The sequence below is a fragment of the Aethalodelphis obliquidens genome, unplaced genomic scaffold (assembly GCF_003676395.1).
Source record: "Aethalodelphis obliquidens isolate GAN/ISIS:26980383/991018 unplaced genomic scaffold, ASM367639v1 scaffold48, whole genome shotgun sequence".
NCBI lineage: Eukaryota > Metazoa > Chordata > Mammalia > Artiodactyla > Delphinidae > Aethalodelphis > Aethalodelphis obliquidens.
Window position 1 is genome coordinate 7,597,810 of NW_020837992.1, and position 19,963 is coordinate 7,617,772.

General features: G+C 40.9%; 1 protein-coding gene across 2 annotated transcripts in view; it reads right to left on the reverse strand.

Moving 5' to 3' along the window:
• KCNH1 (potassium voltage-gated channel subfamily H member 1) overlaps positions 1-19,963 on the reverse strand; it is a 423,297-nt gene that overhangs the window by 353,422 nt on the left and 49,912 nt on the right. For both annotated transcript variants that reach the window (XM_027082909.1, XM_027082908.1), the window contains exon 5: positions 13,952-14,070. In XM_027082909.1, coding sequence (XP_026938710.1) covers positions 13,952-14,070 — 119 coding nt within the window. The remainder of the gene's footprint in view (positions 1-13,951; positions 14,071-19,963) is intronic.

The following is a 19,963-nucleotide window of genomic DNA, read 5'->3' on the forward strand; positions in this document are numbered from 1 at the left end:
CTTACATGTATATACAAAGGCACACACATGCACAAATGAGTGCATGTAAAGACTGGTGAAATCTGAATATGATCTTTAGTTTAACAATATTCTACACATGTTGATTTCCTGTAGTTATATGTTTTACTGTATAGTATTATACTGTAGTTATATAAGATGCTACTGTTGAGGGAAGCTGAGTGGAGGGTAGAGAACACCCTCTGTACCAGTTTTGCAACTTCCCGTGAGTCTATAATAATTTCAAAATAGAAAGCTTTCAAAAATCAATGTTGAGTGTAAAACACAAGTCATAAAATATCACAATATGATATCATTTGTGCAAATATATTTTTTAAAACCACACAATCAGAGTATATGTGTTTTAGGGATAAATATATAAGTAATAAAAATATCAAAACATCAATAGCAAGGAGACACACAACTTCAGGGTAGTGATTACCTCTGGGAATAAGTTCTAAGGGGACCTCAACTTTACCTGTAATATTTTATTTTATTTATTTATTTTTTGGCCACGCTGAGTGGCTTGCGGGATCTTAGTTCTCCGACCAGGGATCGAACCAAGGCCCATGGCAGGGAAATCGCCAAGTCCACTGGACCACCAGGGGATTCCTCTGTAATATTTTAATTTTTTAAAAAAAATTTGAAGTGAGGAATTGTCAGCATGTACTATATAAACAGAATAAATAAATGAATGCTTGTTAAATTACTCTCTACTACTCTGAATATTTTAAAGGTTTCTAAATTAAAACCAAAAATACACATACAAGGAGGTTTACTGAAGCATTATCTTTAATAACCAAAGACTGGTAACAATCTAATTATGTATCAACAAGGGGACAACTAAATAGCGTCGGATATAGTCATGCAATGAATACATTGCAACCATTAAAAAAAAATGAAGGGGATATATGCTCTTAGGAAAATATCCCAAATATACTAGTAAGTGGGAAAAAAAGCAGATCGGAAAATAATATATATAATAGTATGACAACATTTTTGTTAAAAAAATATCAACATAAATGAACACTTGTTCATATATAGTTTACTAAAAACATACACTGTTTAAAAATGGTTACTTCAAGAAACAGTAGATGTTTCACCTTTTATTTTATATACCTCTATGTATTAAAATCCAATAAAGAACCTGTTTTATTTCTGAAAATTGAGAAATTTTGCTTACTGAGATAGAATTGACAGGTAACATCCTATTAGTTTCAGGTGTACAACATAATGACTCATTATTTGTATACATTGCAAAATGATCTCCACCATAAGGCTACTTAACATCCATCACCACATGTAGCTACTAATTTTTTTTCTTGTAATGAGAACTTCTAACTACTCTCTTAGCAACTTTTGAATAAACAATACAGTATTACTAACTATACGCACCATTCTTTACATTACTTCACCAGAACTTACTTTATAACTGGTAGGCTGTACCCTTTGACCCCCTTCACCAATTTCACTTGCCCTCACCCCCTGCCTCTGGCATCCACCAATCTGTTCTCTAATCTATGAGACCAGGAGTTTGTTTTGTTTTGCTTTGTTTTATTTCCACATAAAAATAAGATCATACAGTATTTGTCTTTCTCTGTCTGACATACTTCATTTAGCGTAATGCCCTCGAGGTCCATCCATGTCACTGCAAATAGCAAGATTTCTTTCTCTTGAGAAAAATTTTAAAAGCAATATAAAGAACCAAAAATTAAAATTTAATATTAAACTAACATTATTGAGCATTTTCTATATACCGAAGTGTTTGTTCACATTCAGAAGCTCCCTTACTCTTCACAAATCTATAAGTACATATTATTCTCAATTGAAGTCAATTCCTCCATTTGAAGAAAAGAAAGAGAAAGAAATGGAAGTTCTTAACAGTGAAATGACTTGCCTGAAATCACACGGTAAGTTGTCAAGTGGGCAGTAACATTTGATGCTGTTTCAGCCCACTACGCCTGTCACCTACATGAAAAACAGCAGCACAGACGGCATTTACCCGATCTCCTTACAGTGAGATGCTGAGCGTCATGAGCTGTGAGCTGTGATGTGGCTGAATGGGCGTGCTTGCACTCCAGCTATCACAAACGCACAGCTCAGATTTTATCTGGACCTGGGTCCCTCATAGGGAAGAGTGAGAAGATGTGACAGGAAAAGATGGTTTCTCGTCCATATCTTCCCCCCCCCACCCAGCCTTTCCATGAAGAGAGAAGCTGGCAGCAAAGAGTTGTCCCAGCCAGACCAAAGCCCAGCAGGATCACTCCTGCATGAAGACCACAGAGTGAATCCTGCTGAGCAGGAGGGATGTTCTCTCATACATCGACCGTGACTTTCCTTCCTATAAAGGCAGAAAGAGAGAAGCAAGCTGGTGGCAGACTTAGATCCTGCTTCAAGAAAGGATTCCCTGCCCCACTGTGGAGTGTGCAGTTAGCTGACAGCCTCCTGTTAACTTCCTAAGGGACAGAAACCTGAGCTTCCCAGGGAGGCACCTGCCAATAACTGAGCAAGAAGGTAGTTGATCTTAGTGGAAATGCTTTCAGTTTTTCACCATTGAGGACGATGTTGGCTGTGGGTTTGTCATATATGGCCTTTATTATGTTGAGGAAAGTTCCCTCTATGCCTACTTTCTGGAGGGTTTTTATCATAAATGGTGTTGAATTTTGTCGAAAGCTTTCTCTGCATCTATTGAGATGACCATATGGTTTTTCTCCTTCAATTTGTTAATATGGTTTATCACATTGATTGATTTGCGTATATTGAAAAATCCTTGCATTCCTGGGATAAATCCCACTTGATCATGGTGTGTGATCCTTTTAATGTGCTGTTGGATTCTGTTTACTAGTATTTTGTTGAGGATTTTTGCATCTAGGTTCATCAGTGATATTGGCCTGTAGTTTTCTTTCTTTGTGACATCCTTGTCTGGTTTTGTTATTAGGGTGATGGTGGCCTCGTAGAATGAGTTTGGGAGTGTTCCTCCCTCTGCTATATTTTGGAAGAGTTTGAGAAGGATAGGTGTTAGCTCTTCTCTAAATGTTTGATAGAATTTGCCTGTGAAGCCATCTGGTCCTGGGCTTTTGTTTGTTGGAAGATTTTTAATCACAGTTTCAGGAACAAGACAAGGTTGCCCACTCTCACCACTCTTATTCAACATAGTTTTGGAAGTTCTAGCCATAGCAATCAGAGAAGAAAAGGAAATAAAAGGAATCCAAATCAGAAAAGAAGAAGTAAAGCTGTCACTGTTTGCAGATGACATGATACTATACATAGAGAATCCTAAAGATGCTACCAGAAAACTACTAGAGCTAATCAATGAATTTGGTAAAGTAGCAGGATATAAAATTAATGCACAGAAATCTCTTGCATTCCTATACACTAATGAGGAAAAATCTGAAAGTGAAATCAAGAAAACATTCCCATTTACCATTGCAACAAAAAGAATAAAATATCTAGGAATAAACCTACCTAAGGAGACAAAAGACCTGTATGCAGAAAATTATAAGACACTGATGAAAGAAATTAAAGATGATACAAATAGATGGAAAGATATACCATGTTCTTGGATTGGAAGAATCAACGTTGTGAAAATGACTCTACTACCCAAAGCAATCTACAGGTTCAATGCAATCCCTATCAAACTACCACTGGCATTTTTCACAGAACTAAACAAAAAATTTCACAATTTGTATGGAAACACAAAAGACCCCACATAGCCAAAGCAATCTTGAGAATGAAAAATGGAGCTGGAGGAATCAGGCTCCCTGACTTCAGACTATACTACAAAGCTACAGTAATCAAGACAGTATGGTACTGGCACAGAAACAGAAATACAGATCAATGGAACAGGATAGAAAGCCCAGAGGTAAACCCACGCACCTATGGTCACCTTATCTTTGATAAAGGAGGCAGGAATGTACAGTGGAGAAAGGACAGCCTCTTCAATAAGTGGTGCTGGGAAAACTGGACAGGTACATGTAAAAGTATGAGATTAGATCACTCCCTAACACCATACACAAAACTAAACTCAAAATGGATTAAAGACTTAAATGTAAGGTCAGAAACTATCAAACTCTTAGAGGAAAACATAGGCAGAACACTCTATGACTTAAATCACAGAAAGATCTTCTTTGACCCACCTCCTAGAGAAATGGAAATAAAAACAAAAAGAAACAAAAGGGACCTAATGAAACTTAAAAGCTTTTGCACAGCAAAGGAAATCATAAACAAGACCAAAAGACAACCCTCAGAATGGGAGAAAATATTTGTAAATGAAGCAACTGACAAAGGATTAATCTCCAAAATTTATGGGCAGCTCATGCAGCTCAATAACAAAAAACAAACCCAATCCAAAAATGGGCAGAAAACCTAGGTAGACATTTCTCCAAATAAGATATACAGACTGCCAACAAACACATGAAAGAATGCTCAACATCATTAGAGAAATGCAAATCAAAACTACAATGAGATATCATCTCACACCAGTCAGAATGGCCATCATCAAAAAATCTAGAAACAATAAATGCCGGAGAGGGTGTGGAGAAAAGGGAACACTCTTGCACTGCTGGTGGGAATGTGAATTGGTACAGCCATTATGGAGAACAGTATGGAGGTTCCTTAAAAAACTACAAATAGAACTACCATATGATCCAGCAATCCCACTACTGGGCATATACCCTGAGAAAACCATAATTCAAAAAGAGTCATGTACCAAAATGTTCATCGCAGCTCTATTTACAATAGCCCAGAGACGGAAACAACCTAAGTGTCCATCATCAGATGAATGGATAAAGAAGATGTGGCACATATATACAATGGAATATTACTCAGCCATAAAAAGAAACGAAGCTGAGCTATTTGTAATGAGGTGGATGGACCTAGAGTCTGTCACACAGAGTGAAGTAAGTCAGAAAGAGAAAGACAAATACCATATGCTAACACATATATATGGAATTTAAGGGAAAAAATGTCATGAAGAACCTAGGAATAAGACAGGAATAAAGACACAGACCTACTAGAGAATGGACTTGAGGATATGGGGAGGGGGAACGGTAAGCTGTGACAAAGCGAGAGAGTGGCATGGACATATATACACTACCAAATGTAAAATAGATAGCTAGTGGGAAGCAGCCACATAGCACAGGAAGATCAGCTCGGTGCTTTGTGACCACCTAGAGGGGTGGGATAGGGAGGGTGGGAGGGAGGGAGACGCAAGAGGGAAGAGATATGGGAACATATGTATATGTATACTGATTCACTTTGTTATAAAGCAGAAACTAACACACCATTGTAAAGCAATTACACTCCAATAAAGATGTTATATATATATATAAACACAAAAAACAGAAAAAAAAAAAAAGAAGAAGAAGGTGGTTGAGGAGCCCAGCCCTTCCTGCTCTGCATGGGGCTGCTCTACTGCCTTCTCTGCTGCAGAGCTCCCTGTCAGGCTGGCAGAGCCTCAATCGGATCTGCACTGTGTCTGATGCCCTCCCTGCCCAATGCTGCTTCCTCCCCCTTTTCTTTCACAGATGTTATGCAGTATCTGCATCCCAGAGAACCCAACTTGTGAAAAGGGTCCTCTAGCCTGATCTATGTACTGACATAAGATTTTTTTTTCACTGAAGTATAGTTACTTTACAGTGTTGTGTTAGTTTCTGGTGTATAGCAAAGTGATTCATTATCTATATATATCTATATCTATCTATCTATCTATCTATATATATATATATATATAGTTCCATGTGCTATACAGTAGGACCTTGTTGTTTATCTATTTTATATATAGTAGTTTGTATCTGCTAATCCCAACCTCCTAATTTATCCCTCCCCCTCCTTCCCCTTTGGTAACCCTAAGTTTGTTTTCTATGTCTGTGAGTTTATTTCTGTTTGTAAATAAGTTCATTTGTATATTTGAGATTCCACATATAAGTGATATCATATGATATTTGTCTTTCTCTGTCTGACTTCACTTAGTATGATAATCTCTAGGTCCATCCATGTTGCTGCAAATGGCATTATTTCATCCTTTTTATGGCTGAATAGTATTCCATTATAAATATGTATACCACATCTTCTTTATCCATTCATCTGTTGATGAACATTTAGGTTGCTTCCATGTCTTGGCTATTGCAAATGGTGCTGCCATGAACATTAGGGTGCATGTATGACATAGGATATATTTAAGATCTGAAAATAAACTGGCCCTCCAAAAGAACAAGTGCTCACACTAGCCTGAGGGAAGAGGATGGAGTGCTGAAGAATAGCGAGATGAAGTGGACTTGGTGTCCCATCCTGAGATGAGAGAGACCATGGTCCCCTATCAGGTCTAAAGCTGGAAGGTATGGTAACCCTAGTATAAGCAGTAGCAGAGGGCTGGGAAGAAGAGACAGTGCTCAGAAGGAAGTGCCCCAGATGGGAAACAGGTTGGGTTTGGAGTCACATAAACCTGGTTCTCAATCCAGAGTCCACCACTTACTGCCAGGTGAACCACAAACAAGTTAATGAACTTCCCTGTGCCCCAGTTTCCCCCTCTATAACACTGCTCTAAGATGTCTAGGGGATTAAAGGAGAAGATGAGCAGCACAGATCCTGGCACACAGTACGTGCTTCCTTCTTTTCTAGAATCAGTCCAGGAGGGAGACAAGAGGACTCATGTGAGGACGAAAGCCAAATTGCCTGAGTTCAAACAGGGATATAAGTTGGCCTTGAAAATCACATGTGCAACCCATTGAAAGGCAAAACTGCCATTCCCAGCCACTTGTGCGTTGTGTCAATTTTTTTCCTGGAGGTGGGAGAGGTTTCAATGAGGTGTCCATACTCTTACTCAATCTCCATTTGATCAACGACATTTACCAGTGAGAAAACTCATCAGGACACTGGCTGTAAGCTTTAGACAGGGAAAAGATTTTTCTCTGTTGAACACTTACTAGCCAATTTCCAATTTCTGGTGCAGGTTGTAAGAGGCTTGGAAATTGTCATTCCATCCTAACAAGTAAAAAGCTGTACAAACTGAAAAGTCAACAACTCTTCTTAGTTCCACACAAGAGGTGAGGTCAGAGGACAAACAAAAAGCTGTACAAACTGAAAAATCAACAACTCTTCTTAGTTCCACACAAGAGGTGAGGTCAGAGGACAAACTATTGTACCAAAAATTGGAGAGACAGACAGGTGAATACAGAGAATCACAACTTGCCAGAAAAAACCCAGAAGCAGAAACCTCCACAAGAACTAGTACCGGACAGGAAAGCCTAAACTGTAACTACCAAATTGCCGCAGCCTCAGCACGGACAAATCTGAGAGTTAAAAATTCTAGGGGGACCCAGTCATGGGCAGGGGCCTCGCACATTTGTGAGTTTTACTTCCAGGAGCTCCACCAGATTCTCACTGTAAACATCAGAGAAAAGTATCCCCATGCTCCTGGAAAGAAGAATAGAAACGTAACCATTTTAAAAAACACCACAGCACGCTCTTCCTCTTAAAAAGGCCTGCCCTCCGGAGAAACTAGTTAACCAGAGCCTAATTTGGGGGGTTTTATCAGAGCCTAACTCACCTGAGTATAGAAAAATACCCAATTGCTCTAGCTTCTGGCATATGGAAAGAGAAATACACCACTGCAGGCCATACTGCCTCATCTTGTTTGGTCTAAATGGGGAACTAACTGAGAAGCACTTGTTAAGTCCATAGCCCAGGGGCATAGACTCACTAAAATACTGTGACCTAATCATGGGACTATAGGATGATTCCTCTCCCCCCACATCTTATACCACACTAACGGTCTCTTTACCCTAGTTCCTGTTACCCAGTACATCATGTCCAGATTTCAACAGAAAGTTGCAAGGCATAGTAAAAGGCAAAAAACACAGTTTGAAGAGACAGAGCCAGACCTAGATATGGCAGGGATGCTGGAATTATCAGACCAGAAATTTTAAAAACTATGATTCATATGCTAAGGGCTCTAACGGTTAAAATAGAGAGCATGCAAGAACAGACAGATGATGTAAGCAGAGATGGAAGTTCTAAGAAGGAACCAAAAAGAAATGCCAGAGATCAAAAATACTATAACAGAAACAAAGAATGCCTTTGATGGGCTCCTTAGTGGACAGGACATGGCAGAGGAGTGAATTTCTGAGCTTGAGGACATGTCAATAGAGACCTCCAAAACTGAAAAGCAAAGAGAAAAGGACCAAAAAGTAAAATAAAACAGAATGTCCAAGGACTGTGGGACAACTATAAAAGGTATAACACACATGGAATAGGAATACCAGAGGAGAGGAAAGAAAGAAATGGAAGAAATATTTTAAGCAATAATGACTGATAACTTCCCCAAATTCATGTCAGACACCAAACCACAGATACAGGAAGCTCAGAAAACACCAAGCAGTATAAGTGAAAAGAAAAGAAAAAAACTTAGTCACAGCATATTCAAACTGCAGAAAATCAAACAAAAATTCCTGAAAGAATCTGGAGGGGGGAAAAAAAACCCAAAACCTAACCTATTAGGAACGAAGATAAGAATTACATCCTAAATCTCCTCAGAAACTGCACAAACAAGAAGAGAGTAGAGCGAAATATTTAAAGTGTTGAGAAAACAAACACCAACCTAGAATTCTGTACCCTGCAAAATTATCTTTCAAAAGCGAAGGATAAATAATGTCTCAGATAAAAATTGAGGGAATTTGTTGCCAGCAGAAATGCCTTGCAAGAAATTTATAAAGAAGTTCTTCAGAGAGAAAGAAAATGATATAGGTCAGAAACTTGGATCTACTTAATGAAAAAGAGGAACACTGGAGAAGGAATAAGGGAAGGTAAAAGAAAAACTTTTGTTTTTCTTATTCTTAAAATATTTTTTGGATTTTTTTTTTATTTTTGGCCGCAATGGGTCTTCGTTGCTGCGCACAGGCTTTCTCTAGTTGCGGTGAGCAGGCGCTACTCTTTGTTGTCGTGCATAGGCTTCTCACTGAGGTGGCTTCTCTTGTTGTGGAGCACAGGCTCTAGGTACACAGGCTTCAGTAGTTGTGGCATATGGGCTCAGTAGTTGTGGCTCGCGTGCTGTAGAGCTCAGGCTCAGTAGTTGTGGCGCACAGGCTTAGTTGCTCAGTGGCATGTGGGATCTTCCCAGACCAGGGCTTGAACCCGTGTCCCCTGCATTGGTAGGCGGATTCTTAACCACTGCACCACCAGGGAAGTCCCAATTTTTCTTATTCTTAATTGATCCAACAGATAACAGTTTGTTCAAAATAACAGCAACAATGTATTTGATACTGTATACATATATATGCTTTTGTATGCTTATGAATAAGTGAAATGAATCACAGCAATGGCACAATGGACAGGACAGAGGAATTAGGAGTATTTTATTACAGGGTACTTGCACTACCCATGAAGCACTACGTACAGTATTACAGTCAGCCCTCTAAATCCGTGGGTTCTGCATCTGTGGATTCAACCAAGTGCAGATCAAAATATTCAGAAAAAAAATTCCAGAAAGTGCCAAAAAGCAAAACTTGAATTTGTTGCACACCAGCAACTATTTACATAACATTTACATTATATTTATGACTATTTACATAGTGTTTACATTGTATTAGGTATTATAAGCAATCTAGAGATAATTTAAAGTATATGAGAGGGCTTCCCTGGTGGCCCAGTGGTTGAGAGTCCGCCTGCCAATGCAGGGGACACGGGTTCATGCCCCGGTCCGGGAGGATCCCACGTGCCCAGAGCGGCTGGGACCGTGAGCCATGGCCGCTGAGCCTGCGCGTCTGGAGCCTGCGCTCTGCAGCGGGAGAGGCCACAACAGTGAGAGGCCCGCGTACCGCCAAAAAAAAAAAAAAAAAAAGTATATGAGAGGATGTGAATAGTGAATAATTTATATGAAACACCATGCCATTTTATATAAAAGACTCGGGCATCCATGGATTTTGGTACCTGTGGGGGGTCCTGGAACATATCCCCCTTTGGGTACCTAGGGACCACTGTATTTGAAAGTAGACTTGGATTACTTGTAAATGTATACTCCAAACTCTAGGGAAACCACTAAAAAAATGTAAAAAAAAGTATAATATGCTAAGGAAGGAGAAAATATAGAATCATATAAAATGCTCAGTTAAAACCACAAAAGACAGAAAAGAGTGGAAGACAAAATAGGAATACAGAACAAGGGCAACAAATAAAAACCAGCAACAAATGTGGTAAATATTATCACACATAATTTATCACACATAAATATATCACACATATCACACATAAATATATCAACTATATCAATAATCACTTTAAATGTCAGTGGTCTAAATAGGCCAATTAAGACACAGATTGTCAAAGTGGATCAAGAAACAGCATCCAATTATACGTTGTCGACAAGAAACCCACTTCAAATATAAATGCACATGTAGATTAAAATAAGAAGAAAGATTTAACATACTCATGCTAAGCAAAAGAAAGTGGGAGTTGCAATATTCATTCCTGACAGACCAGACTTCACAGCAAGAAAAGTTATCAGGGATAAAGAGTGGCATTATGTAATGATAAAGGAGTCAATTTTTCAAGAAGACATAACAGTCCTTAATGAGTATGCAGCAAACAACAGAGCATTAAAATACATGAGGCAAAAATTGATAGAACTACAAGGAGAATAGATGAATCCACTATTATAGCTGGAGACATTAACACCCCCTAATGGAAATGTGCAGATCCAGCAGGCAAAAAGTCAGTAAGGATGTTGTGGAGCTCAACACACAATTGGATATAATGGACATCTATGAACTACTTCATCCAACGGTAGCAGAATATACGTTCTTCTCAAGCTCACATGGAACATTCACCAAGATAGACCACATACTGGGCCATAAAACACACCTTAACAAATTTAACAGTATAGAAATCATACAGTGTCTGCTCTCAGATCACAACGGAATTAAACCAGAAATCAATAACAGAAAGACAGTTGTAAAATCCCCAAATACTTGGAGATAAAACAACACACTTCTATATAACACCTGGGACCAAAGAACAAATCTCAGAGAAATTTTTAAATATTTTGAACAAAATGAAAATGAAAACACAACCTATCAAAATTTGTGGGATGCAGTGAAAGCAGTGCTTAAAGGGAAATTTATAGGATTGAACGCATGCATTAGTAAAGGAGAACGATCAAAAATCAATAAACTAAGCTTCCACCTTACGAAGCTAGAAAAAGAAGAGCAAATTCATTCCAAACTAAACAGAAGAAAAAATTAAAAATTAGAGCAGAAATCAGTGAAATTGGAAACAGAAAACCATTAGAGAAAATCCACAAACCAAAAGTTGGTTCTTTGAAAAGATCAATAAAATCCATAAGCCTCTAGCCAGGTTAATTAAAATTTAGCAGCCCCTGGGATGGGACCCAGATGTTTGCCTCATATTGCCAATCAATGAGCAACTACTCATGCCAGACAGTTAGGCAAAAACATTAACATCATTTCCTTTCTTTCATCCATTCGATCAATTAAGGAAAAAAAAAAACACTTACTACTGATGAGCATCTACTATGTGCTGGACACTGTTTTAAATGCTTGGGATATACCAGTGAACAATAAACACAATAAGTAAACTGTATAGTATATTGGAAGCCATTAAGTGGAGCATAACGTAGAGCAGGTTAAGGAGAGGATTAAGAGTTAATGAGTATTTCTTATTTTGTTATTAATGTTTGTATATATATATATATATATAATATACACACACTATAGTGTGTGTGTCTGTGTGTGTGTGTGTATATATATATATATATATATATATATATATATAGTATATAGTGTATATATAAGGCAAATATTTTTATTTTCTTCCCTGTCTTATTCCCTTATTATCTAACATAAGATGTTAAGAGTTAAGTTTACATCACACTGTTTAAGTTACAGGGTATCAAGGAGTGGCGATCTCACCCGAGGACTTTGCATCCTCTTCTGGGGAAAGGGCTGGTATGTTTCGGTAATATGCAACATAACTGGATCATGTTAGGTGGAAGTATGACTTTGTTATTATCTTTATTTGGAGATTAAGTATGGTTTAAGGAAATGTATACGGGTGCCGAACTGACAAGGATTAAACTGTAATGGTTAGTTTCACGTGTCAACTTGGCTAGGCCATGGTACCTAGTTGTTCAGTCAAACACTAAGTGCTTCTGTGAAGGTATTTTGTAGATGTGATTGACATCTACAATCAGCTGACTTGCAGGAAGGGAGATTATACTCCATAATCTGGGTGGTCCTCATCTAATCAGTTGAAAGGCTTTAAGAGCAAAACTGAGGTTTCCCTGAGAAGAAATTCCACCTGGGACTTCAGCACCAACCAGCTCCTCCCAAGGGTTTCCAGTTGGCCAAGCTGCCCCACGAATTCTGGACTTCCCCAGTCCCCACAAGCACCTCCTTACAATCAATCCCTTAACATACAAATATCCTACCAGTTCTTGTATCTCTGACAGAGGTAGCCACATAGAGAAAATGACATCTGAGCAAAGACTTGCAGCTGGTGAAGGAGTAGAACACAAAAGTCTGGGGGAAGAGCAAGCCTGGTGTATAAGAGGAACAGCAAGGAATGTGGCTGGATAAGAGTGAGCAAGCTGGAGACAGTAGGAGAGGAGGGAACATCATTAACCAAAAGAAGCAGCAGGGACAGAGAAAGTGCAGGCTGTGAGCTGAAGGGTCTCTTTTATTATTCTTTCTATCGCAAGGTGAGCCCACATCATGACAAAAACGATGCTGCCATCATCCAAGGATCTCACCTTCTCTAATACAACACAAATGAATGCCCCCCGTCCCACTGCTGGCAGAAGCTTTTGGCTGCTATAAGGACATCTTCTGTAGTCAACCCATTCAACATTCGGTGCACATATGCAGAGCACCCACTGTCAGCTGCACCGTGCTGGGAGTTTCTCCCTCGGGGATATGGAAGCCAAGAGGCAGGTCAGAAAGTGCCCTGTCATCTCAGCACAGATCAGGAACTGACTGGCCACGACCAGGCAGAGAGACAGCTAACTCTGCCATCTTTGGGTAAGATGGAAATTTGCTACATGGAAAGTATAATGCTCTTAATTGGTCTTACCCTGGTCTAGTTGGAAAAAAAACAAAACGAAAAAAAGAAAGACCAGGCACCACCAAAGGGAGATAACAGTGGTTTGGATGCCGGACCACCAAAGACAGATAATAATAATTTGGGTGCATTAAGCCTGATCAAATATCTTGTCCAGGTTTCCCAGCCTCTCACTTGTGCCAGCAAAAGGGAGAATACCACCACCATGAATTTTCCTTACTACAAAGGTTATGGAAACAGCAATAATTTTAAGTATATTTATTAACCTGGAAAGATGTTCATAACTTTATAAAATGAAGAAAAGGCAATACAACCCATCTTAAACATACACATTGATTCTTAGATATATCTCAACTTCATTAATGTGAAAAAATGTATTTCTTAGGCTTTAGGAATAGAATATTTCTTAAATGCAAAAAAGAGTTAAGGCATGTCCACAAAAATTATAACAATGTTATCTGGTTAGTGGGATTCTAGGTGATTTTTATTTTCTTCCTCTTTGCTTCCTGTATCTTCTTTTCCTATAATAGTATGTATTGCTCAAATAACAAAGTTGGTTATGATTTATAAGTCAAACCCCCTTCGTGTATATAGCACTTCTAGCTTCTTCCCTACTCCTTCAAAAGAGTCAGCTGACAACTGTAATCTCAACCAATTTTGAATGGAGTTGTTTGCAGCTCCTTTTACATATGTGAGAGTACACAACTAACAGCAGTTAGATCACTTACCCAAGGTCACACATGGTGGTGTATAGCCCAGCCAAGACAAGAGTCTGGGGTCCTGAAGGCCCCTTCCAAGCCATCACACTCACTGTGGACCATTTTCTCAGCCCAGGGACCCCATGGAAATGAGTGAGGGTTAAGCTGAGCTAAACCCTTGCCCTTACCTCGGCCAGGCGGGAGTGCTTGTGGACGTTCTCGCCTTTTTGCACGCTGGGAGCAAGCTGCTGCAGGACACCCCTGCTGCTTGTCAGTGCTCTGGTCAGCCGAGCAAACTTCCCCCAGCCTGGAGCATGTGGAAGACAGGAGAGACAGGTTCAACCAGGTCCTGAAGGTGCTCGGACATTCATACCACGAGTTACCCTGTCAGAAGCAGACGCCCACCCTCCATGTCCTCCTGCACATCCACAAGTCACTCGGCCATCCTCGTAATCAAGATTCGCTGATCAGAAAAATACCTAGGGCTTCCCTGGTGGCGCAGGGGTTGAGAGTCCGCCTGCCGATGCAGGGGACACGGGTTCGTGCCCCGGTCCGGGAAGATCCCACATGCCACAGAGCGGCTGGGCCCGTGAGCCATGGCCGCTGAGCCTGCGCGTCCGGAGCCTGTGCTCCGCAATGGGAGAGGCCACAACAGTGAGAGGCCCGCGTACCGCAAAAAAAAAAAAAAAAAGCACCTAGACTTGCTCAGATCTGTGCAGTGATGCACTTTTCCCTTGTACTTTCACTTGGCCCTAATCATAGCTTGGTGAAGCAGGTACGGCAGGTCTTAGCACTGTTTTACACCTAGGGAAATCGAGGCACAGAGTGCCTAGGTAGCTAAGAGTCTAGAGCCCAGATCTCCCCACTCTGGCCCAAGGCTTTTCTGCCAGACAACACCAGGCAGTCAAGATGTTTCTCTGACCCTATGGCTCAGGCTGTTCCCAAGCCCCCTGTCGTCTGATCCTAGCAGAGACTAAGCTGATTCTGGGTTTTAAATGACTAGACAAGCTAGTCAAATGGCCGTTCCATGTACTACCTTCTCCAAAGCCAGGGGAATAAGAAATGAATTTAGTCCATGGGTAGGTGGGGAAACAATACTAATTGATTTTAGTCTGCTCTAGGATGGGGGAAGGACAGCTGATGGCAGGTAGGTCCCCTGAAAACTAGCAACGCAAAGAGCCGAGTACTGAACTTAGAGTAAAGAAATCTGGATACAAATCCCATCTCTGCCTCCGGCCTGCTTGAGGTCACCAACAAACTGTTTAAATTATCTGGGCCTCAATGATCTCATCTGTAAAGTGGAAATTAAAAGACTCTATCTACATGCCTTAAATGCAGGATGCATTTTCCTGGTAAAACAAAGTGGCTAAGTTTACTGGGCTAAAACAAAAACTGTCTTGAGGCCTCCTTGGCCCTCTGGACTAGTTCCTCCAAGGAAAGTAAAACACTTGTCTTTTTCTAATCCAGACCACTCTATACTCCAAAATCTAAGATGTACCAGTGATCTTTACTAAGATTTTAATATGTATGAGGAATCATTTAAAGGTCCCCAAAGACAACCATCCATTCCAATATCCAACCATCCATTCCAATATCCAACAAGCCATCTGCATCAAGGTGCCAATTGCCTCATGAGACCCCTGAAAGTCTGTAGGGGTTCTCAAAACCAAGCTTGGGGCGAGGGAGCTCCAAAGACCTGGATGTGGGGTACAGGAAATAAACAGCATGCAACTATTTTTACATGACAGCTAAAAGCGAGACTAGGCAATTTGATTTTTTGTCCTTTAGAGTTTAGAAGTAGCCAGTGCCTTGCAGCAGAAATCTCATTTACCAAATTTTACCCTGGAGCACCTTTATAAGACGGACTCAGAATCCACAGGACAATGAGGTCAAGCAGAACGATGGCCCTTTTTTTGCACAACCTTTAAGAATCAAGATCTGTATAAATTTTGTCAACATAACAAGAATAGCAAATCAAGTTCCTTTTTATCTCATTCCAGAAGTTCTGGGCTTTAATAAAAGATAGTGGCATGTTCATGCATCCCGATGCCATTAAGCAGAGATATGGGTCACCTTGAAAAGAGGCTCACGGTGGTTGGGCTGCGGGGACTCCCACTGATGTTGACAGGAGGGGACAGCCCAGACTCTCCAGGGGTATTTGACATCTTCCCCAAATGGGCCACTCATGCAAGTGTTCACTGGAATTTGCTTGTGTGAACCGTGGACTAGAATTTTTTAAAGTCTCTTTCAGAGTCAGGCTCTCCTACAGCTGAAAACAAAGCTGGAATTGAATTCTGCAATGTTTTTCAAGAGGAGCAGAAAGTATATTTTTCAACTGGTGAGAAAACAATTGTGCACTCAAACATCAGCAAGGGCTCTGAAACACGCCCCCCCATTCAATCCTACCCATTCACCACCACCACAACCTACACTCTGGTACCAATGATAAGAGGCAGCTAGCAGGGCAGATATCCCAGACCCTGCTTGGCAGGGCTCAGGGCCCTGGTCCATCAGATGACATGGCACAAAAAATTAAAAGAAAGATCCCTGGACTTCAGGGCATTTCCCCAGGCCCAGGCTAGCCCCTCACTCTAGCCCTGATTCTCTTTTCAAGAATGTGACTCTTAAAAGAGTTGGCTCTCAGGTGGCTGAGTGAAGGGCACAGGAAGGTGAATGGGTGTTGGATTGGGAAATGGACAGGCAGCGTGAAATCTTCCATCACACCTCTACCAGGATAGGCAGACTCTGCCTATTCTGAAGGAAGGAAATAAGTTCTTTCCCAAGCTCCACCCCCATGTTGTCCTTTCTGGACTCTAGACACTTTCTAACAGGACTCATGCTGAGCCAGATGAAAGAACATCATTCATTCACATATTAATTCTAAACATAACTACTATGTAAATACCATCACAGTGCTAAATCCTGGGGATACTAAAATGAAAAAAGGCACAGACTCTGGCCTCAAAGAGCTTGTACTCTAGTAGGGAAGACTGATAAGTAAATAAAAAAGTATGATATAGTAAGCTAAATTCTATAACAGGTGAGTAGAGGACGCTATGGCCAAGACTGTCCAGAGAAGGCATATCTAATCCAGGCTGGGCAGTCAGGGAGGGCTTCCCACAGGAGGTGACACTAGAGCAAACTTTTAAAAGATGAGTAGGAACTACCTGAAGTCAGGAAGGAAAAGACAGACATTCCACACAGAAGGAACAGCACCTATGAAGGCAGAAAAATCATACAACAGAGTGATATGTCAGGGAAGAGTAAGACCTTCTTAATAGCTAGATGAATGGGGCGTGGCCCGTAGAGGGGAGGAGGATGCAGGCAGTGGCCTGAAGTAATGCTAAAGAGGTTGTCAAGGGCCAGGCCGAGAAGAACTTAGGTGGTAACAACCTAGATGGCAAGTTAAGAAATTTGAACTTCAACCTGAAACCCGAAGGGAATCCAATGAAGGAGTTTAAATATAGTAGGGGAATTTTAGGACAAAATGGCAGTGTGGACAGTGGACTATAAAGAGGGCGGAGGGGGGTTAACAGATAGAAGACCAGTCAGAATCCCAGGCAAGACACCACGAGGGCCTGGACCAGTGCTATGGCCTGAGCCAGGTAACAAGGGGAGACTTGAGAACAGCTGCAGAGGTAGAATCAATGGCTGTAGAGGGAGAGAAGAGGCAAGCCAGGTGGCCTCTGGGTCCCTGGTTTGAGTGACTGGAGTGACAGACATGAAATGAGATTAAAAACACAGAAGAAAGTCAGTCAAACTAAAAAAGACAAGTATATGATATCACTTTTATGTGGAATCTAAAAAAATAATACAAATGAACTTATTTACAAAACAGAAACAGACTCACAGACATGGAAAACAAACTTATGGTTACCAAAGGAGAAAGGAGGAGAGGAATAAATTAGGAGTATGGGATTAACAGATACATACTACTATATATAAAATAGATAAACAACAAGGACCTACTGCATAGCACAGGGAACGATATTCAATATCTTGTAATAACCTATAATGGAAAAGAATATATAGATAGATAGACAGATATATGTATCTGAATCACTATGCTGTATACCTGAAACTAACACAATATTATAAATCAACTATACTTTAATAAGAATTTTAAGAAACCACAGAAGAGAAGCAAATGGGTTTGGTGGAATATACATGGACAATTTGGACGAACAATGTCCCTCATAGCAGAGCCATCAGGAAAAACATTCCTGAAAAAATCAATTTCCTATTGTCCAAAGGGTCAACTGGGTGAGAATAAGCCAATGAGAATCCAGCTCAAGATGATCTTGCTTAAGGGAAGCCACATGGTCATTTTCCACAAGGAAAATAAGGCAGCTACTTCAAGGAAGCCTCTCCCTGGTACCACCCTACCCTAGCAGAATTGCCTGCTCCAACCTGTGCACCCCCATTTGCCTTAGGCAGACTTCTATTAGATCACTGATTAGGCTTTATGGTTCTTGTTTGCTCACCTGTCTGCCTATCTTCCAAACAGACTGTAACGAGCAGGGGCTCTTAGACATTTCCTTAAGGTCAGCATCTAGCATAAGGTTAAACACCCCAAAGACACCCAGTAAGTGCGTATGCTGAATAAATGTGCATGAAGAACAAACTGTGTTCTCTTATTATCCTACTTCTACCTGGGTTTCCAGTAGACATAAAGCCCCAAAATATAAGTAGCCCATTTTACAAACTGTGTTAAGTTTTAGGAGGTATTTCTGCACCCACCCTTCCAATTATATCCCATTTGGGGGTTTAACAGTGAACTGAGCTCAAATGAAGAAACCCCTAGCTCAGGGTTCTTCCAGCTCTGTCATAAACGTCACCACAAGGGAGGCAGAGGCAGGGCTGGGGGTGCCGTGGGAAGATCAAAAGCATCACATGATCAGGAAAAATGAGACGGGGAGAGCAGGAGGGGAAGAGGAAGCATGAAAGGGAAAAAAGGACAGAAGGACGGGAATGCAGTTTGCAATCTAGCAAGCAGCTAAAAAGCATTTACTGGGTCCTTTCTCCGTTCTCAGTAAGGACAACCACTATCTCCCTTGCTTGAGCCCACATTGGCTACTGGTGTCAACTGGGGTGAATCTCCCACTAGGCTGCTTTAGCCCACACATCCCTGTATCCTCCCTAGGCCCAAAGAGATGGTTCTGGGATGACCCAGAATTCCAGTTCCTCCCAGGGTAAGTCCAGAGATACTAGGAAAGACAGACCTACAGGCCCCTCCCTGGGAAACCACGCTGAGCCACTTGGAACAGAAGTTGCATAGGACTCCTTAAAGTATCCTCGCCCTGGTGAGGAGGCGATGAGGCCGGGCTTGTCCTAATCTGAAGAGTCACAGATCCTCTTAGAGGAGCCGGCGCCATAACCCAACATCCAGCAGAGAACAATGGACACAGGGCACTACCAGGTCAATCTGGACAATGACTAGGTGTCCTCAAGTCTTCCGCCCCAGATCTTTTCCCTACTGATGTACAAATAACCAAAAACCTAGGATGGCTTTTTCAAGCAGAAGTCACTAAATCATCACCTTTCAGTCATCCTAAGGGCCGAGAAAGAAAATGTTAATATTGGTGGTGGAGAGGGAGCCTGTGGCTTGTATCCATTACACTCTTTCTCCCCCAAGAGCACCTCACATATATCCCGCATGAAGATGCCTGGAGAAGGGTTGGCAGTTACAACAGCTTGCCGGAGCCTTCAGCCCTGAATATTCTAAATCTTTGGCCTTTAAAAATCTCCTCTGGAGTTTTACATTCCATTTATTGCCCACTCTTGGCTCAATTTTAACTCTGAATTTACAAGATAATACTAAATTTACTTTAGTGGATCTTTGAAAATGAAGGTGCTCCTTTAATGTGAGATGATTCAGTGAGGTAAGAGAGAAAAGAAGAGGGGTGACTCATCCTTGGGTGAACAATGTAAAGAGAAAACTCTGAGCCCTACACTCTAATTCTTCTCTACCCACTTGCCCAAGACTCCTGGCTTTGAAGGGCGGATGGGACAGAGAAAAACACTCCTGCAACCTACTCCCAATTATCCAAAGTACCAGAAAAGCAAGAGATAAGGAAGAAATGAAATGCCTGGAGCCTCACTGAGTCTCATTTCAACCAAGAATTCCCACCTACTCTCTCATTCAGCCTTTAAACACACACACACACACACACACACACACACACACACACACACACACA